Source organism: Sinocyclocheilus grahami, unplaced genomic scaffold, assembly GCF_001515645.1.
Source record: "Sinocyclocheilus grahami isolate Dianchi unplaced genomic scaffold, SAMN03320097.WGS_v1.1 scaffold695.1, whole genome shotgun sequence".
NCBI classification, from domain to species: Eukaryota; Metazoa; Chordata; class Actinopteri; order Cypriniformes; family Cyprinidae; genus Sinocyclocheilus; species Sinocyclocheilus grahami.
Window position 1 is genome coordinate 964,257 of NW_015505874.1, and position 15,133 is coordinate 979,389.

The window sequence follows — 15,133 nt, forward strand, 5'->3', positions numbered from 1 at the left end:
TCTTCATCTTGACTGTGATGTAAACGGATAGCTTTCCTTGACATATTTAATAATGCAAACTCTATTTGCAGTTGTCTGCTTTCTTACACTGCTACCCAGTTGCGCTCCAAAACACCTGTGCTTATCAACACATGAAACCACCGGAAAAACTAAAAAAGAAAAAATATATATATCTTGCCCAAAATCTACTTCAAGTTGCAAAGTTAGGATAAAAAAAAACAAAAAACGTTTGCACCTGTTTCGGCCAAAAATAAATAAATAAATGCTTTTGAATATGAATGTGTCTCAATGCAAGTCTCTCAATTGCTCTCATTGGTCAACGTTCAAAACTTCTGTAAAACAACTTTCATATGCAGGCCAAAGGCTAAAATATAATATAAAATAATAAATAGAATTACTATATTAATTATAATAAACTAATATATCAATTATATAATGTACTATAATTTTTTTAATTGTAAAATTGATTATTATTATGTACAAAAAAATTTAAAAATCATTTTAAGTTAAGACAATTAAATGCAAACAATTTACATGCAAAATAACTTCCACCTATATGTCAAAGGAGAAATATTGGTGGAATAATTACTGAAATTACTGAAATAATTACTGAAATAAATGAACTTTTCCACGACATTCTAATTTATTGAGATGCACCTGTATATTATAAATCTACTACTACTAAAAAAAAACAACTTATCAATATGATGATTATAAAAGAAACAGTGATAACAAAAAACTTAAATATGCTCAAGAATGTCTATATGATAGTGTCTGCATATTAAGCATCTAATTATATTAATGAGATGCAAGATTTAAGATCTTACAGGTGCAAGATTTATGACAATAAAATGTAAGCAGCTCACATGAGCAAATAACTTTCATATCCTTGTCAAAGGAAAGATGTATTATAAAAACAGCTTATTATCATTCTGCTTATTATAAAATAAGGAATAATAAAACTGTTGTGGCAACAAAAACAGTCAATATGCTGAAGAATGAGCGGCATGATGGTGTCCACACTTCTGCCATCTAATGATATTAATATATTATAATAAGATGCGAGATTTAAGACTTTAGGAATAAGAACAAAGCAGCATTGTCTTGTCGTTACGAAGAAGAGATATCATTTGGAAGCTGCAATTTTAAGAACACATGAAAGCCAATGATTATGATGAAGCCACTCTAATTAATTGAACTACACGCTCCACACAATGCATCGCAGGTATACGCCCAAATTTCAGAGACAATCGGTGGATGAGGTCCTTAAATGACCATCAGGAATAGCCTGCATGTTTTTTTTATTGCAGCATCTCACATGCACATCTATTAATTAACAGAGAGCCCCAAAAATAGTGATGGCGCATCTCATGACAAAGCATTTCAGAGATGCTTCAGTACAGTGGTAAGAATGGATTACAAGCAACTAACCTTAAATAGGCCTGAAGCAAAAACATTTACTAGTAAAAGACGCGATCTTATTTTTAAATGACAAATTAGGTCATATTAATTTTGATAGACTGGACATCATGCCATATGTGATGGAACACCAAAATAATTTGTAATGCAAGGGATTAAAAAAAAATATTGCTCAAACAAATGGGGGGGGGAAAAAAGCATACCCCTAGAATGTAGTCAGGTTCGCTCTCTTTGAATAACAAGCTGGTTTGTAGTAAGAATAGAAGGTGCACCCTATTTGGTCTCGATCTTCTCGCTGGCTGCTCAGCATGAACCAACCGCACCCAACATCACCAGCGACAGTCGTGGGTGATTTGCATTAGCCCCGCCCACCTTCTGTGCGCGAATGAAGGGGATCAGTGACAGGTGCATAATTAGCGTCAGGTGGGCGTGGCTGATCTATTGTTCTAATAAAATAGCAAAAACTAGTAACTGCATTTATGTGTGTATGTTAGTAGTTTTGTGGTTTTGTTAACGACCCCTTCTTTCTGCAAGTGGAGTCGTCTACTGTGTGATGTGAGTGCTGCTTGTTGATTGGCTGAGTTCACCGTCCATCAGGTCGATTGACCCAGCTTTCCACTGCACGCAAAATGGAAATGTATTGATTTTCTTCAGTAGAATAAAACGCACAGCTTTGATGTGTGAATATTTACTTTAATTGAGTGAATACCAGATGCGCAGACTGTAAATGTTTCAGTAGATTAATAATAAAATCACGTTAGAAATGTACAGGAATATAAAGAAGCTTTTAGAGGAGTACACTCTAACAAATGCTGGGTTAAATACAACCCAGTGCTGGGTAAAATAGGGACAATCCCAGCAATTGGGCTGTTTTGACCTAGCGGTTGGGTTAAATGTTTAACACAACTTTCTTGGTAGTAACCCAACCGCTGAGTCAAAACAACCCAATTGCTGGGTTTGTCCCTATTTTACCCAGCACTGGGTTGTATTTAACCCAGCATTTTTTAGAGTGTAGTGTGCAAACAGATAGACTAACACTATATATAGTTATCCAATATCATCCTTTAATTAAATATAGAATATTCAATACTATAATTTGATAATAATAAGAAGCTTCAGATACAAACACACGAGACAAAAATAAATGCTTTACACTAGAGTTCAGCTCATTTCCAGTAATACAAAACTTAGTCAATCCTGTTTAACAGGTAAAGTTAAACATTCACTAAATGTACATTTTTGTACCCTACATTGTGCTAGCCGCAAAGCAGTCAGTGAAATAAAACAAAATAATAAAATTAGGGTAATATAGTATTTCTGAAATCTAAAAGGTTTTAGAATAAAGTGTATTTATTGATGTGTTTTACAAGATTACTCTAATGCATTGCAGGGACCGTTATATATCGGGAAAGAAAGAAAAAGAAAGTTCTGTCATTATTTACTCACCCTCAAAACTTGTATACATTTCTTTTTTTTGGCAGGATGTTTGGGACTGACAGCCTCAGTCACCATTCCCCTTTCATTGCATTATTTTGCCCATACACTCTTAAAAATAAAGGTGCTTCAAAAGGTTCTTCAAGCGATGCCATAGAAGAACCATTTTTGGTTCCACAAAGAACCATTCAGTCAAAGGTTCTTTAAAGAACCACCTCTTTCTTACCTTTTTGTAATCTGAAGAACCTTATTTCGCCACAAAGAACCTTTTGTGAAACAGAAAGGTTCTTCAGATGTTAAAGGTTCTTCATGGAACCATTTAGACAAAAAGGTTCTTCTATGGCATCGTGAAGCACCTTTATTTTTAAGAGTGTACAATGAATGTGAATACAGCTGTCATTCTTCTTAGCATCTCCTTTTGTGTTCTACTAAAGAAAGAAAGTCGTATTGGTTTGAAAAAATGAGGGTGCTGACAGATTTTCTATTCTGTTCTATTCCAGTGTAGTTTAGTCTAGTTGCCATCGTCACTTCTATAACTGTCTGGTTCAGCTCAGCTACCAAATCTGACCTCAGAAGACTACAAAGGGTAGTCCGGACTGCTGAGCAAATCATTGGTACAACTCTCCCTTCTCTCCAAGAACTGTACTCATCCAGAGTGAGCAAAAGGGCTGGCAGAATCACTCTGGACCCCTCACATCCAGCACACTCCCTCTTTGAACTGTTGCCATCTGGTCGACGCTACAGAGCTCTGAGCACCAGAACGGCCAGACACAAGAACAGTTTCTTCCCTCAGGCAATCCATCTCATGAACACTTGACTTACACTTATTTATCTAACACACACACTCAGTCTACATTTCAATTTGCACATAATATACCTGTACACACAACTGTCTATTGTTATATACCTGTACATACAATTGTCGATTTGTATATTTTTTTATTCCTTATTTTACTTGTTCTATTTTTTTATTATCTGTGTTTTTTTTGTCATTCTGTTGCACGGTTGAAGCTTCTGTCACGACAACAAATTCCTCGTACGTGTAATCACACCTGGCAATAAAGCTCATTCTGACTCAGTGCAGCTCGAACCTGCACTTCCCTCCTCCAACCACGAGATGCCACTAGATACCTGATAATAATTCAAATCCCATAATATATCAAAACATGTTTTACAGAAACATTGTTGTCAGTATGACCTAACATAACACTTTGCCAAGTAGAGAAAATATCTCTATCTCTATATAAATATAATATAGTTATAAAGAGTAAATTAGCTTCCGACTTGACGTCACTGTTTACAAACACAGGCACCGGAAGTGAGACACAGGCAAAAACAAGATTACGGAAAGAGTGGTGAGAGAGAGAGAGAGAGAGAGAGAGAGACGTGCGCTGTATCAGCCAGATGGGTAGACAACAAATATCTGTAGATTTCATCCAGACACCTTCTCTGGATTACTGTATTTTACAGTCTATGTTTTAGAGCTTTTTAAAGACCTGCAGAAAGGTCGCTATGGTAAGTTTGTGCTGCTGCTGTTGTAAGTGATGTACTTTTAGTATACATTAATATATTTATGAATTCACATACTGTACTAAGTAGAAGTTGTTTTTTGCAAATAGATTGCAAACCTTATTATTCTGAAGAGACACAGTCCTTGTGTTGACAGTTCACTTATTAACATAACCTCATCTGCAGTGTTTTTTGTTTAAAATGACAACAATTCCTCATTTTCACTTGTTCAGTCTAGTGAGTGAATCTTGTCTAAATGTCTTTCTGTTTGTTTTAGAGTTTGTGAAATTCATAATATGAGATCAGAAATCCTTCTTAACCTCCAGAGCGTCACCCTTCAGTGATCAGGTGAAAACTAACCCTGAGGGTCTTCCAGCATATGTAATTATTATGCATGAAATAGTTTTGCCAGACAAACTATTGTAACTCTGAAGCTCATATTTTTATGTCTACTTAAGAATTGCACGGTAATGCATTCTGGTTTGTACATGTAGAGTTTGTAAATGCTGACATGCTTTATGTGCGTCCACAGAAAGCCTCCTTGTGACTCAGCTGTTCCCAGAATTAGGCAACTGAAAAACAACACGACTAGGCAGAGGTGTGCTGAAAAACTGCCACTTTAACGGTTTCCTCCTCCGCATACTAGTGATGGATGTGGCACGAAAGCAAGAAAGTATCAAGTTTTTAACTTAACAAGGAATTGATGTAATATATCTGTAAGCAATTGCTTTTAAAAGACTGACACGGGTAGAAACGTGGGTCCTAAATCTCAGAAATATGAAGTAAGCTAAAATTTTATTTTTGGGTAAAGAAAACAGTCACTGCCAGATTTTTTTTTTATCAGCAACCAAAATTTAAAAAAGCTTTCCACCCAAGTTTAATTGGCTCTGTTAATTATAAGCACCTAATCTCACCTGTCAGGTCATGGCAGATTCTTGCCCAGACACCTTTGATGGTGAGATTATAGGCATTTCTGAGGGACAGCAGTTAAACACAACCAAAAATGAGGACTTTGATGCTGTTAAACCACAGGACAAGGAAGTCAGCCAAAAAGAGGGTGTCACCAACGCTGAGCAATCCTCTGGGAGTATTTCTCACCTTATGAAAGATGACCTTATAACATGCAAAAATCCTCCAACAACCACAGCTTCCCTTGAAGACGAAGTTAATGCAACTCTGTCTGCGACCAGTAAAAGCCAAGACAAAACCGATGAATCTGAGATCATCAATAGCCAATCTTACACGCCCAGCCAATCAGAGGTGACGCCCACTTTCTCCATGGCCAGTCTGGAGTTCTCCGAGGAGACTAATGGGATTCCTCCTGATAGACCTTTGATTTCATCCAAATCTGCTGAGGATGGCAACCAAGTCCCCTCTCAGGGGAGCGGAGGGGCCTGTGTGGGGGCTGCGAGGGCATCAGAGCCTAGCATGCCGGCATATTATTTTGTCAAGTGGATTACCTGGAAAGAGAAGAAGACGGCTATTATCACACAGAGCGAGAACGGACCCTGCCCCCTGATTGCCATCATGAACATCCTGTTGTTGCGGTGGAAGGTAAGCCATTCAGCATTACCTGCTCGTCATAGTTAGGGTTGAAAAAAGGTGGAAAATTTCCAGTAAATTTCGGAAACATTTCAGAAATTTTGGAAACTTTCCAGGATTTTTTTTTGAATATTCCAGGGATTTTTGGAAAGTTTCGGGAAATGTACCGGAAATTTTCCACCCCTTTGCAACCCTAGTCATAGTACAAACACATGGTTCAAAACAAGTACATTATGTGTTTGCTAAGGCAAGCATCACTTAAACTGTTTGAACAAACCCAAATAACTGCACAAAAAATAAGTAAACATTTTTTAATTAATCTGTTAAAAATCTGAGAAATTTAAATCTTACTGACCCTTTTTTTTAAAATAAATTAATACATTTTTATTCATCAGTGACGCATTAAATGAATCAAAAGTGACAGTAAAAATATTTATGTTACACAAAATTTCTATTACAAATAAATGCTATTCTTTTGAACTTTCTATTCATCAAAGAATGCTAAAAAAAACACAGTTTCCACAAAAGTATAAAGCACGGAATTGTTTTCAATACTGATAATAAGAAGGAATGTTTCTTGAGCAGTAAATCAGCATATTAGAATGATTTCAGAAGGATCATGTGACACTGAAGACTTGAGTAATGATGCTGAAAATTCAGCTTTGTGTCACAGGGATAAACTACATTTGAAAATATATCATAATATAAAGTAGTTATTTTAAATTGTAATAATATTTCACAATATTAATGTTTTGCTGGATTTCTCATAAAACAAATGCAGCCTTAGTGAACTGTAGTGTATATATAAATATATAACATCCATTGTAATCAGTCATACCAGTATTTAGCTGAATAAAACTTTGACTTTTCACTGACCTAGTAATAGACTCATGATTCTTCTTATCTGTTCCTGTGTGTTACTGTATAAACACGAGGTCAGCTTTTAGTCTGAGAACACATTCAGGAAAAAAAAAAGTGTTGTGAAATAGAAGACTACAAAAAATGTAGACGAGGGTGTGCCATGGCTAAAAGCAGAAGTATTTGTTTGTGAATTTCGTGTATGTGTACTTTAGATCATTACATGTATGTAAAATACGAACTGTATGAACTCTGTGTCTATTCTTCAGGTGAAGTTACCGGCTCAGATGGAAGTGGTCACCACTGAAGAGCTGATGGCTCACCTTGGTAAGATGTTTTAGTGCACTGGACATGCTATGTTACATAATATGTTACATCAAATTATATTAAAACACAAAGTGCTTGAGTCACAGCACATCTTTCCTGGTAATGGACTGTGATAAGTTAAGGAGCTGTAGTGATGCACCACAGTAAACTTTATGGTTGGAAACAGATGGCTAGTGTGACTTGAGAAGAAGGGGGTGTGGTTACTGTTTGAAAGCATTTGTGTTTCAGTACCACTAATGGCACCCCAATCACGGATTATACCATTAAGTCTCTGCTCTTTGTGTAAGTAGTAATTTAGAAGATGCTTTTAGGTTAAATGCCTTGCTCAAGGACACAATGGCAATACTTTCTGACCCCTCGATGGGTTTGAATCGTTACTAGCTCAGCCAAAAATGAAAATTTGCTGAAAATGTACCTTCCCTCAGGCTATCCAAAACGTTGTCAGTTTGTTGGAGAAGTTTAGCATTGCATCTCTTGCTCATCAGTGAATGGCTGCCGTCAGAATGAGAGTCCAAACAGCTGATAAAAGTATCACAGTAATTCACAAGTAATCGTCATGACTACAGTTGATCAATTAATGTCTTGTGAAGCGAAAAACTCTGCATTTTTAAGAAATAAATCCATCATTAAAGCGATTTACCTTTAAACTGTTGCTTCTGGCCAAAATACAAATCCATAATAATGCTTCCTCCAGTGAAAAAGTCAATTTCCTGTTATCCTGCCACATTAAACTCCACCAACATATTTGTTTAGAATAGTTTTGGACCGTTTACACTTGATCCGTGTTGATCTGTGTGGATAGAGGGGGAAAAAAAGTCTTGATGGATTTGTTTATTACAAACATGCAGCTTTTTGCGTCACTGGAGTTGTGTGGATTATTGTGATGTGTTTTTATCAGCTATTTGGACTCTCATTCTGACGGCACCCATTCACTGCAGAGGATCCATTGGTGAGCAAGTGATGTAATGCTACATTTCACCAGATCTGTTCTGATGAAGAAACATACTCCTCTTCATCTTGAATGGCCTGAGCAAATTTTCTGCATATTTTCATTTTTAGGTGAACTATTTCTTTAACCACCACTTCTTTTACAGTGTCCCTAGAAAGTATTTGGAAACGGTTGCACACGGAAGTCGCATACATGAATGTCATTGCATTGCGTTACATAACAAAATTCAAACCAAAAAATCTCAAATTATTTATATATATATATATACAGTATATGTATGTATGTGTGTATGCATATACTTACATTTCTCTAATACAATGACATTTTAAGTGTGGATTTTTGGAGCCACTGTATATCACCTCTTATTAGCTCATAGCTAGAAAGATCAACATGTGACGAGGATGTTGTTGCTGAGTGATGGGGAAATAAACCAGAAGCGCTTTCACAAACAATACAAATATGTTTGACATGAAAAGGTGACACTTGTCAAATCACATAGTGAAAACCACCTTTGACAGAAAGCTAAAGTGTTTTTCAAATGCTTAAGTCTGATTCTATTCTTGTTCCAGGTGAATGTGTGCTGTCCATCAAACCGCGGGAGGAAGCAGAGGGCATGGAGCTCAATTTCCAGCAGGTAGATCGTAGTGTGGGAGAACAAGTGTAACAGGCTCAGCTCTGCACAGATCTTCAGCACATGTCTAGTGAATATAATTAACGTTAAGCAGATGGGCTGTGCTGAACCAAAAGATATATACAATCAGATATTGTGAATGAGACTTGAAGCTTGTGATCCCTTCATTAACAATTACAACAATTACAACGTGTGTTTGTGCTTATGGTTGCACAAATGAAAGCCTCATTTTGTTCATGTGCTGTTGCTGTTTCTTTTTGCTCATGATTGAAAATTAGATGGATTCAATAGAAGAATTCAAGCTCATGCAAGATATTGCTAATATTTTCAATCTTTTTATTTTCATCATATTTGTATTATTTAAATAGCTTGAATGTACACAGATAATACAAATGAAATATGTGTACATGATTTATTTTGGAATATTTGACATTGTTATTTTTTTCTGAATATAGTCTGCCGTTGGCTTGTTGAAAATTGGAAATAGATATAATCAAGGTTTATTTTTTTTTAGAAATGAGTTACTTTTATTCAGCAAGGATGCCATTAATTTGTCAACGGTGACAGTAAATGCATTTATATTGCTACAAATAAAGGCTGTTCTTTTGAAATTTCTATTCATCAAAGAATCCTGGAAAAAGTATGATAGTTTCCACAAAAGTTGTAAGCAGCACAACTGTTTTTTACATTAATAATAAGAAATGTTTCTTGAGCACCAAATCAGCGTATTAGAATGATTTCTGAAGAATACTGACACCAAAAATTACGAACTGTAATGCATTTATTAATTTGTCATTTTTAAAATACAATCTACATGATTTCAACTTAATAGGTTAGCTCAGAGCAGTTAGCATGTTTTGTGGTAAATATTGCTCATAATATCTTCCACTTGACCCAGAAATCTCAAGATCTCACACGCTGAGGTCAGTAACATAACCATGATAAATTACCCTGAAATAGCACCATGTATTTGTATGCAATATTTCTCATTCCCTTCACAGAACATGAGCGATGTGATGGCTGTGCTGCCAAAGTTGTCCACGGGCCTCGACGTTAATGTACGTTTTACAGGTGTGTCGGATTTTGAGTACACGCCTGAATGCATCGTCTTCGATCTGCTTGATATTCCGCTCTACCACGGCTGGCTTGTCGACCCACAGGTACCCACGTCACCCAGAAAAATGCTCTTAATGTATGAATTCTGTATATCCAAACAACAATATAAGTGCTCCATTCTTCTTCAGAGTCCTGAGGTGGTGTCTGCAGTGGGCAAACTCAGCTACAACCAACTGGTGGAGAAGATCATCGAGTTTAAGCACTCGAAAGATAGCAGTCAAGTCAGCGAAGGTACATTTGATGTTATTTCTTAAACACAAATGGCTCAGATACTGTGTATCAGAAGTGTGTGGGCTTCTTATCATTGGATTAATGGCTGATGGGTAAGTCTTAATGCCTGTTTGTTTACAGGTTTGATAGCAGAGCAATTTTTGGAGTCCACAGCAACCCAGCTGTCATATCACGGCCTGTGTGAGCTCAACACGACAGCCAAGGAGGGCGAACTGTCTGTGTTTTTCAGGAACAACCACTTCAGCACTATGATAAAGCACAAGGTGTTTATCAGCCTTCCCACATCAACACTCTCCATAGCAGCTAAGCTGATTATAACAACCCCAGCGACGTCAAGCCGCTTTAAACCCACCAAAAAAAAAGATTTTTGGGCAGATTTTTAGCAAAAATAGCACAGAAGTATTTATTTGTTCATGTTTATAACCCCGAGTTAAACATTCAGCTTGAATAACTGCATTTTGCTCACATTTTGAGCAGAAAGATGCACTATAATGCTGAAATGTTGCTTTGATAAATGTATAACATTACGACTTAAGACAAGACACTACAGGCAAAAACATGTTTTTTATGCACTGGTCAATTTTGAGATTTTTGTCTGAAGTGATGTCTCAGACTAGTGGAAAGAAAACATTCAAAATACACTTTTAGGTGTTTACTTTATTGCATTTAATCTATTTGCACCTGTACAATACATATCTGTAAAAGCTATTTTCTTAAAATGATTTTTTTTTTCCTGCACTGAGCCAGAAATTTCCACTTCTGTAGTGCTTAAATTACAGTTTGATTCCTTTCTATATTCTTAAGGTTTTTACAGAGATGTTTGTCGATATATCACTGACCTGATTTTAACATTTTATTCCTCAAACATATTGAAAATGATTTTTTTCTGTCTGTTTCTGAGTCATAAAATATATCCAAAATCTCCTCTATTATAACCGTTGAGTCTAATATGTTAACAAAATGAAACAAAAATGTTCTGATTTTTGTACTGGAAAAATGTTAAAGTGCATATTTAATTAGATAATACCTTATTTGCGTATTTAAACATAAGAGTTAAGAAAACCGTTCCTATATGAATTTCTTTCAGCTGCTGAACACAAAAGAAGATATTTTGAAACAATGACTACAGCCATTGACTTTCATAGTATGAAAAAGAAAAATACTTTGGAAGTCAATGGCTACTGTCTACTGTTACCAACATTCTTTCAACATCTTATCCACTGACCAGTCATCGATGTGTTCAATGTGTGAAATTGCAGGGTCACCTTTACCTGCTGGTCACAGATCAGGGTTTCCTGCAGGAGGAGAGCGTAGTGTGGGAGAGTCTCCATAATGTGGAGGGGGATGGGAATTTCTGTGACTCAGACTTCAGATTGTGCCACCCTTCCCAGAAACCCACAGGAGCCAGCCAGCCCTCTGCACAACAACAGCAGCAAATGCAGATCGACCAGGTGATTAAGATTTTGCCTTTCTTTTTGCTATCATGTAGGTATAAGGTAACCAATAATATCAAAGCCTAACATGTAGCACCTCCCTCAAATCCCAATGCAAAAAAGAAAGCTACATTATTTATTATTAATGTAGCATGTAATTGCTGTGAGAAAGCTGTTTCATGTTGACATATACACCAACACTGGCTTAAGATTCATTCAGTGAACGTTTTAATGTGTTATCCAGGACTACCTGGTGGCGATGTCCCTGCAGCAGCAGCAGGGTGAAGCTCCCGGACCCTTGAGTGATCTTGAGCTGGCCAGACAGCTACAGCAGGAGGAGTATCAGCAGCCACAAACACAACAGCACCAGCCTTCAGCAGGACAGGTACTTCCTGTCTTCCCTTCAGAAGGGAACTCTTGTGCATGAAACTTTAGAGAATCATCCTTTGAGATTAAACTGGCTTTATTCATGAAACCCTGGCAGAATGAATGTCTGAGTAAGTCATTCATAAACCATTGTGTAAACTGTTGCATTCAGTATAGTGCAGCGGTTTACATAAGAGTAGATTCATGAATGATATACACATACTTGTCTCAAAGTACACTCGTGTTCAAAGATTTTTTTAAATAAGTCTCTTATGCTTACCAAGGCTGCATTTATTTGATCGAAAGACAGTAACATCCTTTGAGATTAAACTGGCTTTATTCATGAAACCCTGGCAGAATGAATGTCTGAGTAAGTCATTCATAAACCATTGTGTAAACTGTTGCATTCAGTATAGTGCAGCGGTTTACATAAGAGTAGATTCATGAATGATATACACATACTTGTCTCAAAGTACACTCCTGTTCAAAGATTTTTTAAATAAGTATCTTATGCTTACCAAGGCTGCATTTATTTGATCAAAAGACAGTAAAAATAAATGTGAAATGTTTTCCGTTTTAACATTTTATATGAAATAATTTATTCCTGTGATGGCTTCAGTGTCACATGATTCTTTAGAACTTATTCTAATATCTAATATAAACAAATCTTACAGACCCAAACTTGTTCACCCAAAAATGAAAATTCTGTCATCATTTACTCACCCTCATGTTGTTCCAAACCTCTAGTAGTTCCCTATGATATTTTAAAGAATCCCTTTTGGATGAGCTATTCCTTTAAAAGCCTAAAGCAGTTGTCAAATGACCTTTGTAAACTTTTCCTCGCTCGAGTTACTGAAATTGATCTCCAAATGTGTACTTTCTTCATATCCCTGCAGATGAGAGGTCAGGCCGCATCTCAGCACGGAGGACAGAGGCGCCGGGAAAAGAAAGACGACTCGGATTGTTGTATTCTTTAAGTCAAACTCCACTCACCACCATATCCAGACTCTCAAAGCCGCTTCAGTTTCTTCTATACCTCTACTGAAACAAAGGACTTCACTCTTAGCAGACCTGTCGTCCCAATGCCAAGCCTGCCTTTACAGTACAGTTGATCCCCTTGTTTTTGCCTTTCCTTTATCCTTGTGGTTGGAACTGTTGCTCATCGTTGTCTACTGGACCAAATAAAGGTAGCAATTGTTTCTAAGCATTAATGAGCATTTGTTTGAGTGCTACTGTGGAGCTCCTAACTATGCCATTAAAGATTGAAGACTGTAATGGTAAATAATCAGGTATTGTAATAAGAATTTAATATCACACTGAAATACTATTGTCTCAAGTTGATCTGTACAGTTACTGGTCATTGGCTTTTCATCCAAAGTGATATTTAGTACACTATACGTACATTTGATTGCCTCAGCGCACCGTGGAGCTCCCTGGATCCTGTATGCTGAGCTAATAAAAGCCACCTCTGTGTTAACAGGAAATGTGTTGATTTATGAAACGTCTGGAATATTGGTATTATACAAAGAAACATAAGTGCATCATTTTTGGAGCAGTCATCAAAATCATTTTGCACACACATAGAGTTTAGTATTACCATAAGTACACAAAGCCTACAGTGGGCTCCAAAAGTCTGAAAGCACTTGTGAAAATGTTTCTATTTTGCATTTTTGTCTAATACAAACCTGATGATGATGTTCTCCAGCACCATTTGAGAATAATTCAAAGAGCATCTGTGCTTTAATGGAAGACAGAACGTCTGGCCATCTGAATAGAGACTATGCTTTTTATCATATACTTTTTATTTATTTGCATTTTTATCATAACTAATTTAACTTTGAAAATTCGAACTTTGAAAATGTACAGATTTAAATGGGGAAAATCCTATATTTTTTATATGGTGTCTTTTCTAAAGGAACATTCACTACAGTGCAAAAGTTTGGGGTCATTAAAAAAAAAAAAAAAAAAGATGCATTCAACAAAGATGCATTAAATTAATAAGTGACAATAGAGGCATTTTTTACATAGGATTTCTATATAATTAAATTCAAATAATCCTACAAAAATGTTTCCACAAAAAAAATATTAAGCAAGAAAACATTTCTTTAGCACCAGGTATTAGACTGATTTCTGTAGGATCATGTGACACTAAAGACTGGAGTAATGATGCTGTAAATTCAGCTTTGCATCACAGGAATAAATTACAATTTATAAAATAGAAAACAGTTATTTTAAATTGTAAATTTTACTGTATTTTTGATTAAATATATGCAGCCTTGGTGAGCATAGGATACTTTTTTAGAAAACATTTAAAAAAAATCTCCCTTACCCAAAACATTTGAACAATGTTTTTTTTTATTATATTTCATAATAATTATATTAAATAATTTTAATATATTTTATTTAGCCTAAAATGGATTTTCTTTTCTGTGATAAAGCAGGAGGCAAAAACTGATTTTACTTTTCAAACCCGATCAGCATTCTGACTATAACTTGTTCAAAGTAAAACCTGACTAAAGAGACATGCTAAGTGATACAGATAGAACTACTGAAAAAAATGCAAGTTAGATTTAAGTGCCTTTCAATCACTTAAAGGGATAGTTCACCCAAAAATGAAAATTCTGTCATTAATTACTCGCCCTCATGTCATTCTAAACCCGTAAGACCTTCGTTCATCTTCGGAACACAAAGATAGATAAGATATTTTTGATGGAATCTGAGAGCTGTCTGATCCTGCATAGACAGCAATGCAACTGAAACGTTCCCAAGTCCAGAGACGTAGCAAGGAGATCTGTAAAATAATCCATGTGACATCAGTGGTTCATCCATAATTTTACAAAGCTACGAGAATACTTTTTGTACGCAAAGAAAACAAAAATAACGACTTTATTCAACAATTCGTTACAGCGCTACGGTGACACGGAGGAGACAAATGGTTGAATAAAGTCGTTATTTTTGTTTTCGCGTACAAAAAGTATTCTTGTAGATTTGTAAAATTACGGTTGAACCCCTGTTGTCACATGGATTATTTTACCCATGTCCTTGTTACGTTTCTGGACGTTGATCGTGTTACTTACATTGCTGTCTATGGGAGGGTCAGAGAGCTCTCTGAATGCATCAAAAATATCTTAATTTGTGTTCCGCAGATGAGCGGAGGTCTTACGGGTTTGGAACGACATGAGGGTGAGTAATTAAATGACAGAATTTTCATTTTTGGGTGAATTATCCCTTTAAATACAAGTATATATATCATTTAATAAATGTGTATATCATTTATGGTTCACAAACACTTGATGTGTCATACATATTGTTTATTAG

General features: G+C 36.0%; 1 protein-coding gene across 1 annotated transcript; it reads left to right on the top strand.

Moving 5' to 3' along the window:
- Positions 1-1,290: 1,290 nt before the first annotated feature.
- Positions 1,291-13,316, top strand: LOC107559718 (protein FAM63A-like). Its single transcript, XM_016243630.1, has 13 exons — positions 1,291-1,405; positions 4,163-4,368; positions 4,640-4,710; positions 4,895-4,960; positions 5,284-5,916; positions 7,032-7,089; positions 8,608-8,672; positions 9,671-9,829; positions 9,914-10,016; positions 10,137-10,279; positions 11,276-11,467; positions 11,694-11,834; positions 12,712-13,316. The coding sequence occupies exons 5-13, from the start codon at positions 5,287-5,289 to the stop codon at positions 12,790-12,792; spliced, it is 1,572 nt and encodes a 523-aa protein (XP_016099116.1). The 5' UTR covers positions 1,291-1,405; positions 4,163-4,368; positions 4,640-4,710; positions 4,895-4,960; positions 5,284-5,286; the 3' UTR covers positions 12,793-13,316.
- Positions 13,317-15,133: the final 1,817 nt, after the last annotated feature.